At 47.9% G+C, this 11,768-nt stretch overlaps 1 protein-coding gene across 8 annotated transcripts in view; it reads left to right on the top strand.

The window, feature by feature from the left end:
* Positions 1–2,962: 2,962 nt before the first annotated feature.
* TLE1 (TLE family member 1, transcriptional corepressor) overlaps positions 2,963–11,768 on the top strand; it is a 104,951-nt gene continuing 96,145 nt past the window's right edge. For 6 of the 8 annotated variants that reach the window (XM_063714252.1, XM_063714251.1, XM_024252190.3 and 3 more), the window contains exons 1-4: positions 2,963–3,235; positions 4,020–4,120; positions 5,550–5,613; positions 5,723–5,767. In XM_063714252.1, coding sequence (XP_063570322.1) covers positions 3,212–3,235; positions 4,020–4,120; positions 5,550–5,613; positions 5,723–5,767 — 234 coding nt within the window. In that variant the 5' untranslated portion in view covers positions 2,963–3,211. The other 2 variants (XM_054520087.2, XM_054520086.2) reach the window with 2 other exon arrangements.

Raw genomic sequence — 11,768 nt, 5'->3', positions numbered from 1 at the left:
CAATGCCCAACTTGTTTAAGAATTTACTATGGCTTCGTACAGACTGGCTAAAATCGCTTTTTTATTTTTTCATTTATAATTGATATTTGGGAGTGATGCAATTATAGACAAATCAATATCATACATATTTAAAAACAACTCCAACACTGAAATGTATTGTCTAAAACGACTTATAAAACTATTTCAAGAAAAAGATCTCTGTAAAAGCACATCTTTAAATAAAATGTATGTCTGTTGAAATAAGCTCCTTCCCGTAAGTCTCTTGAAGGTAAAATAATAAAATAGTAACGTGGGCGTTATTAATACCAAAAACTTAACTAGTTTCCAACATAAGATAAATACTTGTCCAAGATGTGCCCTTGTGGAAGAAGTTACCACCGTTTGGCTAAACCAGCATTATTCACTCACTGCTCATGTGGAAGTGTTCTTCAAACAAAAGTATAAATGCGGCAATACTGACGGTTTTCTGCTGTGTATTTAGAGACATACACAAAAACCGAAGACTCTCAGCATTAATTATACAGCATGTCTTGATTATTACAATCTCAAAATCCCTTTTAACTCAAGTTCCACTTCATAAGAACCTTAGCCACGTCATTTACCTAACTCTTCCCATTTAGCTCTTCACACAGCTCAGCTCAGGAGTACCACCCAGACTACGGGGGTGGGGTGTGCGGGACAGGTTTTTCAGGTCTCAGTGCTGGTTTATTACATTGTCTCTCTTTGTTCCCAGGAATTGGAAACAGACTCGTGGTCTTGCAGCTGAGAGGCTCCTAAAAACCTCAGCCGCTCCCCTCCTCTCCCAACACAGCGAAGTCAGGACTTTCAAGACGAAGACCTGGGATTTCGCGCCCCGGGCAAAACGTCTCATCAGCGGACACGCGTGCCTTGTTCTGGCAGCACCCTGGGAATCCTTCCCGCCAAACGGGACAGGACGATCTTTTTGAAAAGTGGCTTGAAATCCTGCAATAAAAATCAAATCCTACCACTTTGGGTGCAAAGGGGGTGGGTGCGGTGGGAGGAAATCATAGTCGTCTTTGCTGGTGTACCTACGCCAACCGTGGCGTTGCTCATTTGCGCATTTCCACCTAAGTGCACAGTCCATTCCCTCTCGTAAATCCGTAAAAAGGCAGCTCAAGGAAAAACAAACCTCAGATAAATTTTTGAATGTGGCCTCACTTTTAGAGTAGCATCAAACAAGGGGTCCAACACTGAAAAACACATTTGCTCGAATTGCCAAAAGTCCCCCTCCACCTCCAATAAGAAACTCCGCAGCTAGTCTTTGAGTTACTTTCACTTAGATCTGAGGATTTTCATTAAAGGGAAAAGTGAGCAAGTGTCAGGATTTTTGCTAACTCGAGCCCCCAGCTTCCTCGGCTGCACGCTCGCCAGTCCCTCCCGCTAGCGCGCGCCCGCGCGCTCTCTAGCCAGCCCCACGTTACTTTGATTGACAGCCCAGCCCCGCCGCTCTCCTTCCCACCGACCTTCCCATCATCAGTGCCAATCTCCGCGAATCGCCGCTTCCCATTGGCTGGTTTTGGCGTCCCGCGGCTCCTCCAGGAACAGTTCCTCACCAAGCCCGGGAGGACGCGGCTGGCGGAGGAGGGGCCGGGGTGGGAGGGGAGACCGAGGAGACGGCGGAGATGGAAGCAAGAGGAGGGGGGAGGGAGAACGCCCCGTCCGGCGCTGCGCTACCATAGGCTCCGGGGAAGAGCGCGTCAGTGCCCCACGTTGGTTGCAGCGCACGCGATTGGCTGATGTGGGCCTCCTGCCCACCCCTCCCCCCCCACCAACCTCCCGGGCCCACGTCCCCCGCCGGCTCCGCGCTCGCGCCCCCCGCCCGAGCCGGGGCTGGGCGGGGCCGGCGCTGGTTAGCTCCGGAGTGTGAAACCGCGTGTTAATGTAACCGGCGCGAGAGGCGCGGGCGGCGGCGGCGGTGGGAGCGGCGGCTGCAGAAGCAGCAGCAGCAGAAGCAGCGGCGGGTATTCTGTGCCCCGCGTCCCGGAGGCAGCCGACTGCGCCACCCCACCCTCGCACGGCCGGGCGGGACCCGCGCCACCAGCCCGGACCTCCGTCGTCCCGCGGCGACCAAAACCCCCGCTAGCCCCACCGCTGTGACTACTCCGGACTCGCCCGCAGAGTTTGCCCGCTGGGGAGGGTGGCCGATTGGCGGAGCGCACTCCTGCTGTTTTCCCCACCATCTCGTGGATGTCGTCCCTCGGATGGTGAGAGAACTTTGCAGTGGGCTGGAGCGCCTTTTGAGGAGAAGCACACGAAGGTGAAGGAAGGAAAGAAAGAAGACCCAGGAGAAAGGGGCTTGGAAGAAGGGTCCGGAGCGGCCGGGCCGGCCGTGCAGGGCGAGTGCGCGCGAGGCGCGGCGCCCTGATGCTCCCCGGGCTCGAGGAGCAGCGGGCACTTGCGGGACTGCTCTCGGTGGAGTAGCCCCGTCGGGCCCGGAGGGTTTGTGCAACCGCGGAGAACACCGAGTGCTGGTCGCACGGGGCGTGCCGAGCCGCCTCCCGGCGCGCCCTCCGCAGTTTCCCCGCCTCGTCATCCCTCGCTCCCCGGCCAGGAGCCTCCGCCGTGTCTTCAACCTCGCTCCCCTTTGCGTCCCGGGAGCCTGCGAGCACCCGGCCGAAGGCGCAGCCGAATCTTGCGGGAGTCGCCCCGAAAGCGTCGGGTTTGTGTGGGGTTAGCGGGGGCCGCCGCGCCACCTGCACCTCGCCCGCCGCCGCCTCGGGGAAAACCCGAAGAGGAGGCGGACCAGGAGAAGAGCAAAGAAAAGCAGCCCGTCTGGATTTGTTTGCCCAGGACTGGCGCCGCGCACGCGGATCGCCGAGGGGAGTGCGGTCGGAGTCACCGCGCCCCCGCCTCCCTGCCCGGGCGGCTGAGGCCGGGGGGTTGGAGTGCTGCCCCCGCGCGCAGTCCCCGAGCGCCCGACGTCTCCGCGCAGGTTCTTGAAGCAGCTGGGCCTGGGGCGCCCACTAATGTGGCCCTGAGGGCCGGAGCCCGCACCGACGGGAGCGGGAGCCGGAGCAGCTGCGGACGCCGAGTGGCCAGTGCGCCCGGCCGAGCGCGCCTGCGTGCGTGGCCAGCGCGCTCGCCGCTTCTGCTTGGCTTTCCGGCTTAATTTTCCTCGGCGGGATTAAAGTTGGAAATTGACCGAAGAATTGAGTTGCCGGGGAACAGAGCCCCGGCCGCCGCCAGAGCGATGTTCCCGCAGAGCCGGCACCCGGTGAGGCGCGGCTGGGTGGTGGGGGGGCAGGACCGTTGGGGAGGCGCTTCTCCCGGGCGGTAGGGAGACTGGTGGCTTCTGCGGCCGGGCGGACCCTCTCGCCCTCAGCGGTGTAAGGTTGGGGAGGTTTGGGGCCCTCTCTTCCTGGGGTGAGGAGTGGGCCGAAACTCTTAATTTTCTCCCTCCCTTTGGGCTCCTTCCTACTTGACGTCTATACCGAGAGGACAGGGGCGCTGGGGAAGGCTGGGGTTTCTCTCCTGCAGCCATATCCCCCCGACCTTCCCCGAGTGGGGGCAGGGCGCCCCCCCCTTTGTTTCTCCTCTCGCCTATTTACATGTCAATGCGGCCCCGGTTCCGGTGCGTCTGGAGGTGGCCTCGGCGACTCTGGGAATGGGGAGCTTAAAGGAGTTGTTTTTCTCCTCTGGTCCCCGGGGTCATTATCGCCCCCGTGGGGGAAGGGGCGGCGACACCGACAATCTGGCCTGGTCTTCCCTGGCCGCCGGGGAGCCCCCTTCCCTTTGGCCTGGTGACCCGGGCGCACTTAGCGCAATCCGCCCTGGAGACTGGGAAGAGCTTCCGAGCCTCTTTAGAAGCCGGGGCTCGGGGAGGGTCCACTTTCCCCCTCCCCAAAGTGAAGGGCAAACTCGAGTTTGGGGCCTCGTTTTCAGCCACTTCTAACTTTATTTTTTGTTTATGTCACACCCGTTCTTGCCTTCTCTCACTTACTGCTTTATTCATCCGCCCGCATTCCCGTCCCTCGGTCCCCCTCGCTGGTCGCCCCCAGACGCCGCACCAGGCTGCAGGCCAGCCCTTCAAGTTCACTATCCCGGAGTCCCTGGACCGGATTAAAGAGGAATTCCAGTTCCTGCAGGCGCAGTATCACAGGTGCGTGTCCGGCCGCGCCAGGCGAGTGGTCGCGGGCGTCCAGGTGCCCCTTGCACCCAGCCGGGTGGCGGCGGCGCCTGTACTTAGTTCTTGCGTCCAGGCGGTGGCGTGTGGAGTCTCAGTTAAGACCTGTCATTCAAGTTACCCCCTTTCCTGGTTCTTCCCGGGCCGCCTCTTCTCTTGTCTCCTCCTCCTCCCATTGTTTCCCTTTTGCCGGTTTGCACTGTTCCAGGGAGTCCTTTTTCATGTCTTTGGGAGTTGCATGAGAATCGTCAATATTTGCACTTCATGTATTTATTTTTCAACAGACTGAGCTGAAACATTGGTTCAATCGATGTCTCAGTCCTGGAGTGTGGGTTCAGGGAAGCAAAGCCATGTTGAAATCGCTGTTTGCCATACTAGAAAATTGGGTTTTCTGAGGCAAAGTCCATTAAGGATGCTTATAACATTGCCTATCATTGGTGATGGTGAGGGAGGTGGGTATAATAGTATGCAGAAGGAAGCTCACCTGCTTTGGCGTCATTTCGGATTGGTTTGGGTAGGATGAGAGAGTGGAGTCACATTTATATCCATCTCAGTCTTAGTTTCTTCAAGTAGTGAGACTTACCTTCAAAGGACTTATAAATTTTTGTAAAATACTCTGCCAATAGTGAACTTCCCAGAAAGGTTAGTTTCTTTCCCTTGCTCCTATGAAGTTTTACCTGATTCTAACTCAGAAATAACTGTATTGACATATTTTGCTTTTGTCATGCTTGAGAAAAAGCACACAGATGAGGCGAAGTGGCTTGGGTGTGAATTTTCTTACTTTGTCAGGGGCTTTCTCATTATTGACCTTTTGTCTACTTGTAGATAATATCTCTGCAGCTTGAGGCATACTTGCACACACGGTGTTTACCCAGCAGGGAGAACTTCAACCCACTTTATTGCAGTAGCGACTTGACATATTTTGGCAGGGATTTAAAAACCAAAGGTTTTGAAAGGGACCAGCAATTGTAGGAGTAACTTAACAGATAGGATTTTCAAACCTAGAGACTGTTTGAGTTGGCAAAGATGGCACAGCCTATGCCTAAGAGTGAAGATTGTGCAAGGGCCGGATTTTGGTGGAGTCCAGAGAAACAAACTGATGGAGGAAGGTAGGGAGCAGATGACCATGAGGAGGAATCAGTTAGAGGTTCTGACAGGTTTTTTTCATTCTTGTCATCTAACCAGATAGGCACCAAGAAGAATGGTAGCTGAATGGACACCTTGTATTGTTCACATTATTCCTTTTCCCTATTAAATGCAGGGACAAAGCTTTTGGGTGTTTACCTAGATAGTTTATGGCTTTTCCAAATTGGTCTGTGTTTTTACTTGAAGTGCAAATATGTGAGGCAGATGTTAAAACAAGTGACATAATGTTTACATTAAGTTGCCTGTTTTGTTTTCGTAGCCTTAAATTGGAATGTGAGAAACTGGCAAGTGAAAAGACAGAAATGCAGAGGCACTATGTGATGGTAGGTATCAAAGATTGGACTTTTTCCTTTTTCATATGATATTAGCAAACGTATTAGAGTATAAAAAACATGAGTTAATGAAATGCTTGATTCTTTTTTCTCTTTACAGTATTATGAAATGTCATATGGATTAAACATTGAAATGCACAAACAGGTAAGCTTTAGTTGAACTTCAAGCTGAAATGAGACATCCGTTCATATGATTTAATAATACTGGCTTTGTTCTCAGTGGTGGGCTCTAGGGGTGGGGATTTGTATGCTATTTTTCTGCCTTGGTTTCCTGTCCTGTGGATTGATGGTAGTATTCTGTAGCAAGGGTTGCTTCTTGATAATTACAAGTGTTTAAATGACTAGGAGAGGGAGAGGTGTTTTGGAAATATAAACTAGCCTGTTTATTGGCAGATAGGAATTAAGACTTGAGTTTACTTTTCCACCTGTGTAGATTTATCCTCTTGAAAGGGCTGGGTATCTTCTAGAGTTGCTGAAGTTTAGAATAGTTAATGTTTTTGTGCTGTTTTGCAAGGAAGTGTGGACCTGTTGAGGGGAAAGAAGGGTATTCAGGAGTTTTTTTTAATCATAGTAATCAAGGTATATGACTATCTGTGGAGTATTCTTTATGCTTTGGGGCTGCATGAAGCAACAGTCAGGATTAGTGGCTTATTAGCAAACAAATTTTTGAAAAATTTCTCAATTGTTGCAGGTTTGGATGTGAAAAAAGCATCTTTTTATGGCCAGAGCATATGTTGGGAGTTGCTTCAGTCGTAGTGGTTTTAAAAGCATGAAAAGATTAGTGACTGGAAAGCTCTAGCAATGACTATGAGTTTGCAAGTTCCCATAAAATTCACACTTATGGCTACTATAATGGTGTATAAAAAGAGTATTGAGCTGGAACAAGGCACTAAGGACCTCATAAGAGAAGAAAAGCTAAATGATTGCTCAGCCCAAAGGACCCTCGATTGAGTAGTCATTGTCTGCCAAAGAAAGCATTAATGGCAGGGTGTAAGTATTCTGGAGATATGCTGACATTCACTTTTTCATCAGGACGCTGGTACAATAAGTCTTTTAAAAATCGATTGCCTCTTAAAAAATTATCATCAGATGAAGTTGCACAGTTGGACACATTTCAAAGTGCAACAATACAATTCTTACTTGATGTATATGTGCTATTTCATCTCAAACCCTTGTTTCATTAAATTAAAGAGCATGGCTGACCGGCTGGGGCACAGTGGAGAAATTGATTAGTTCAGCCTTCAGATCTTCCTTATATTCAAAGACTTTCATTAAGCAAGTGTGTTTCAGAGTTGAATTCTGCTTTTGTAACTCTGCAGTCTTTGATTTTTAATTCATCATAGATTTCATAATGTTAAGTTATCGTGTAAATTAGATCTGTTCTCAGATTTGTGTTTGGAAAGAGATTGTGATGTTCAGGGCCTTTTATTAATAATGTAATTGGGCCTTGAAAAATGCAGATTTTACTATGATTTACAAAGTTGGTAGCCTACTTTATGTTGGGTTTGTGCCTTTGTTTTTGTGTGTTTCTCAATGGCTAGTGCCTTATTCAGGCACTTGTAACTTGTTGATAGTAAATGTGCTAGAAGATCTATGGCTAACATCTATCGTCATTTAAGTGAATTATGCAAATAAACTTGGCCTAGGCGGTTTAATCTTTTTTTTTTTTTTTTAAAGTTACTCTGAAGGGCACTTTTTTTTGGATAACAGATATTATGGAAGAGTAAGAGGAGACTGAGCTTTTTCTTAAACCCAGAAACTCAAAGGATTTAATAACCTCATTGACTCTTTTACAAGGGAACACCACCTCAGTGTGATGCTATATGCTGGTGCTGGGTTTATTGGAGGAGCTAAAAGAGGTGTGTAATTCTTCTGGGTTCCTGTAGGTTATGTGGCGGGATGACCTCTTCTTTATCATGTAGGGAGAAGGGGTGACGTGGGTCAGTAGCACCATGGTGTGAGAATAGTTTTCTAATGAGTTTCTATACAGCATGAGGCATTTGTGGCTGTGTACTGTCTGTCCGTGAGCCTGTATGCATTAATAATATGCTGTGTGTAATTGGCTTAGCAATTTGAAAAACGTGAAAAGCTGAGACACACCATGTTCTTCATAGTAGGGTACTGAGCTTCCTGAAATTTAGTTGATATTGGAAATGCTGACAGACCCTTAACTAAAGTGCTGTGCAAAGTAGTGCTATAATTCAGTTTAAAGTGGCCTTACATTTGAAAAACATCCTTCTGAATGTCACACATTAATAATAAGTTCTGAGGAGGCATTTGGTGCAGCTAGTAATCATAATTCTTATTAAAACTGGTGACGTCTGGCCCCCAGGGTGTAGCCAAGCTCAAATTGATGCTTTTTGCCGCCTGATCACCAGCATGGCCTAAGTGCTCATTATATTGTAGAGAGGGCCTTTGGAGCTCTCATTAGATTTGACAGGAATACTCTCTAGGGGGAAACTGGGCATTAGCGAGACTCCTGACAGGCTGAAATTATTCCTGCTTTATGGCTTATAACCAAATGCTAGCAAGGCATCATCAGGGGACACAAAAAATTGTCATTTCTGACAACATCTTTGTTACTAAAAAAAAAAAAAAAAAAAAAAAAATGCAGTGATGGGGAAACTTTCCGTACAGAGAGCTTTAATGCTGTTAAGATTTGTCTCCAGTGTGATGACCACTCTCCCTTCCCACCTTTCAACGGGTTTGTCGAAGGAGTGAGTTCTAGAGATTTCAGTGTCAAATCTCACTGCTGACTTTCCTGTCTGGAAGTTTTAAAATGAAAGTGCATCCAAATCAAGAATGGTATAATTGTGGTTTCCTTCCCTGGTGTGGTGCCCACAGCCCGTATTTAGGTTGTGTCAACACTTCCTGATAAGCCTTCCCCTTACTTTCTCTGCTCCCGTTTGTGGCGGGTTACCGAAAAGGCAATGAAACAGAAATGGTAATAGATACTTAAGTCTTTCATGGTAGCACTAACAATATTTTTTTCTTAGAGCCTTTTATAGATCCTTGCCTGCCCGTCTTTATCTGTGTGGATGGTAAACTCTAGATATCTCTATACAGTAGAGGTAGACAGTGTCTCATGGAAAATTGAGGCAGTTCTGATACCATCAGAGTGTTAGGGTGCATTAAAAAACAGAAAGTTGATGTGAGCCTGGTGGTTTGCATAGCTGTGCCTAGTGTGTGTGGTGGCGTGATCTTTAAATGTTTTTGTCTGTCATATGGTTTGATATTACCTCATTTGATATTTTTGGGAACAAGATGTACTGTAAATGCACACATAAGCCTTATTTTAGCCCACTCATGTTATCTTTTCAGCATGCTGATGAAGCCATGCTATAAATTGTCATTGGTGGCTTTAATTTGCACAGTAATGAACAAGTTTTCAATGTGATTTGTCTTCTGTGACCTCCATAGGCATCCTCCAGAGTAGATTGGGTAGGTGTTTTGCTCTACCCACAGCTGTGTGCACGTGTTCAGAGTCTAGGACTTGCTCAAGGCCACGCATCTATTGAAGCTTGAGTTGGGTTGCCTCCTCCAGGGTTGTCTGTGCTGCTGCTGCTGCTTTTTTTTTTCTTTTTCTTTCTTTTTTTTTTTTTTTGAGATGGAATCTTGCTCTGTGCCCCAGGCTGGAGTGCAGTGGTACGATCTCTGCATACTGCAACCTTTGCCTCCTGGGTTCAAGCAATTCTCCTGCCTCAGCCTCCTGAGTAGCTGGGATTACAGGTGTCCGCCAGCATGCCCGGCTAACTTTTTTTTTTTTTTTTTTTTTAAGTATTTTTAGTAGAGAGAGGGTTTCACCCATGTTCGCCAGGCTGGTTTCGAACTCCTGACCTCAAGTGATCCACCCGCCTTGGCTTCCCAAAGTGCTAGGATTACAGGCATGAGCCACCACACCCAGCCTGTCTGTGCTTCTTCCTGTCCCCTCATGCTGCCATCAGGAAGATGAGGTGGACCATGTCTCCCTAGTACCTGCCTCTTCAGTTCTGACTCTTCGTGCTGATGAACTTCATGATTTATAAGACATGTCAGGGCTGGATGTATGTTCTAAAAGTTAGGAAAATCAGCAGTGCCGCTGACTGGTCTTTTTGGGGAGAGGAGAGTCACAGGCCATGGGTAGGTAAAACTACTGAGCAGTACTGTCCTCAGGTTAAAGTATGTTTAAGAAGAAACAAGTCAGGAATCCTGGTGGAGACCCAGTGATGGGGAGGGAGTTTGATCAGTCACTCTGTGCCTGTGTTCTGCTGAAGAGTGGGCAGAGTGAGAGCACTGGGCTCTCCAGGATGGTGAAGAATTTTTTTTTTTTTTTTTTTTTTGCACGACGGAATCTCGTTCTGTCACCCAGTGTGGTGGTGCAATCTCGGCTCACTGCAACCTCCGCCTCCCAGGTACAAGCAATTCTCCTGCCTCAGCCTCCCGAGTAGCTGGAACTACAGGAGTCCACCACCACGCCTGGCTAATTTTTGTATTTTTAGTAGAGACTGGGTTTCACTATGTTGGCTAGGCTGGTCTCGAACTCCTGACCTCAAGTGATCCCCTCACCTTGGCTTCGCAAAGTGCTGGGATTACAGGCGTAAACCACTGCACCTGGCCGATGGCGAAGCATTTAAAAATAAATGAAAGGACTAGCTCTGAAAGGAAGGATGATATATTCTGCAATCCTGGTTTGGGAAGGGGAAAGAGCTCCATGTGATATTTCAGCAAGCAACGTCTCAGGCCATGTAAATATTGGAGTGAAACTGCTTTTACAGTTTTGATGTGTGCTTTAAAATTTCTCTTAGAAAAATGCGTTGTTCTTTAGTGGGTTTTTAAAAAAGTATTTAGATGGGACTGTTAGGGACTCACCTGTGGGATATTTCCTTAGATGTGATTCTTTTACTCTTTTGCAAATTTTACCTTAGTGTTTTTTTGTTTTTTTTTTTAAACCATGTGTGTTTTTGTCTACAGTTTCTCACTTTGAGATTTTTTTCCCCCTAAGTCAACATCTCACACAGGGAAATGACTAGCTAGAGTATAGGCACTTAGAGTTAAGCTCCAGCAGGTGTTAATAATCTTGTCATACAAAGAGGGTAGCTGTCAATCAAGATTGGAGTGGTCCCCAACTTCATTAGCCAGGCCTGTTCTTTGCAAGCATAAGTTAAAAGAGATAAAGCTCTCTGCATTTAGAGCCTAGATTCCTAGGTGCAAGATTAGCCTTTGTTTCTTATCAGCAAGCAGGACTGATCTCTCACCTCTCAGTCACCTTCCCCACCCTTCAGCAGTGGGCCAGTGGCCTGTTTTTGTCCTGGACTTGCACTGGAGTAAGGCAAGGGAGGCCCTGGGCATGGATTTTAAGGGGGCACCATCAGAAAACATAGTTATCATGATCAATATTTTGAAAATTCAAACGGAATGCCCCCCAAATCTTCAAGGAACAAAATGTCCAAATTTTGTATTAGGGCAGGATCCAACAGGGGGAGTTGGGAATAGGGTGAGGACAGGAGGTAGAGTCAGGCCATTGCAGAGCCACAGCGCCTCCCTTGCCTCCCCCTCTTTCTGCCTTTGGTTACCTGTCCTGTGGGGAGTGGCCATGAACTATAGGCTCTGACTTGGTTCCGTTGTAGTTCACTGAAGTCATTTAATTGGGGATTTCCATTCGGGACTGGGCAAGTCATGAACACGTTCCCTGGCTTCAGTTCCCCTCTCTGTATAATGAGGGTTAGACTAGACAAAAGTCTGTTTGTTCCCTCACATGGTGGGAGCCATCCCAGCATACACCCGCAGAACCCAGCACCTCGTGCGTGCAAATTGAGGAGCGTCCTTCGCCAGAGGGCTTAAGATGTTCTCCCAAATACTGTTTATTAAGAAACAGAAAGAAAATCTGTTTCTTTAGTAAATATTTAAATAAATCATCTTGAGTGGTAGTTAAACTAAAAATATATTCAGTTACTGGCTCATGGAACCCATTTTAAGTTTCCATGGATCTGAGTCTTTGCTGTTTTATTATTAAACCTTTTGTGGTCTCCAGAAGTGGATTAAAGGGGAGGAAACTGAGAAACTTACTGCTTTCCTCAAAGCTTTGATTGATTCCGTTTCCTGCCCTCTCCCCTCCCCATTGCTTATTGTTGCCTCTGATTTTTAAAAATGGAAATTCTCACAACTGG

This window comes from Pongo abelii, chromosome 13 (assembly GCF_028885655.2).
Source record: "Pongo abelii isolate AG06213 chromosome 13, NHGRI_mPonAbe1-v2.0_pri, whole genome shotgun sequence".
Taxonomy (NCBI): Eukaryota; Metazoa; Chordata; class Mammalia; order Primates; family Hominidae; genus Pongo; species Pongo abelii.
The sequence above is the reverse complement of the archived record's forward strand: the minus strand, read 5'-3'. Positions and strand labels throughout refer to the sequence as shown.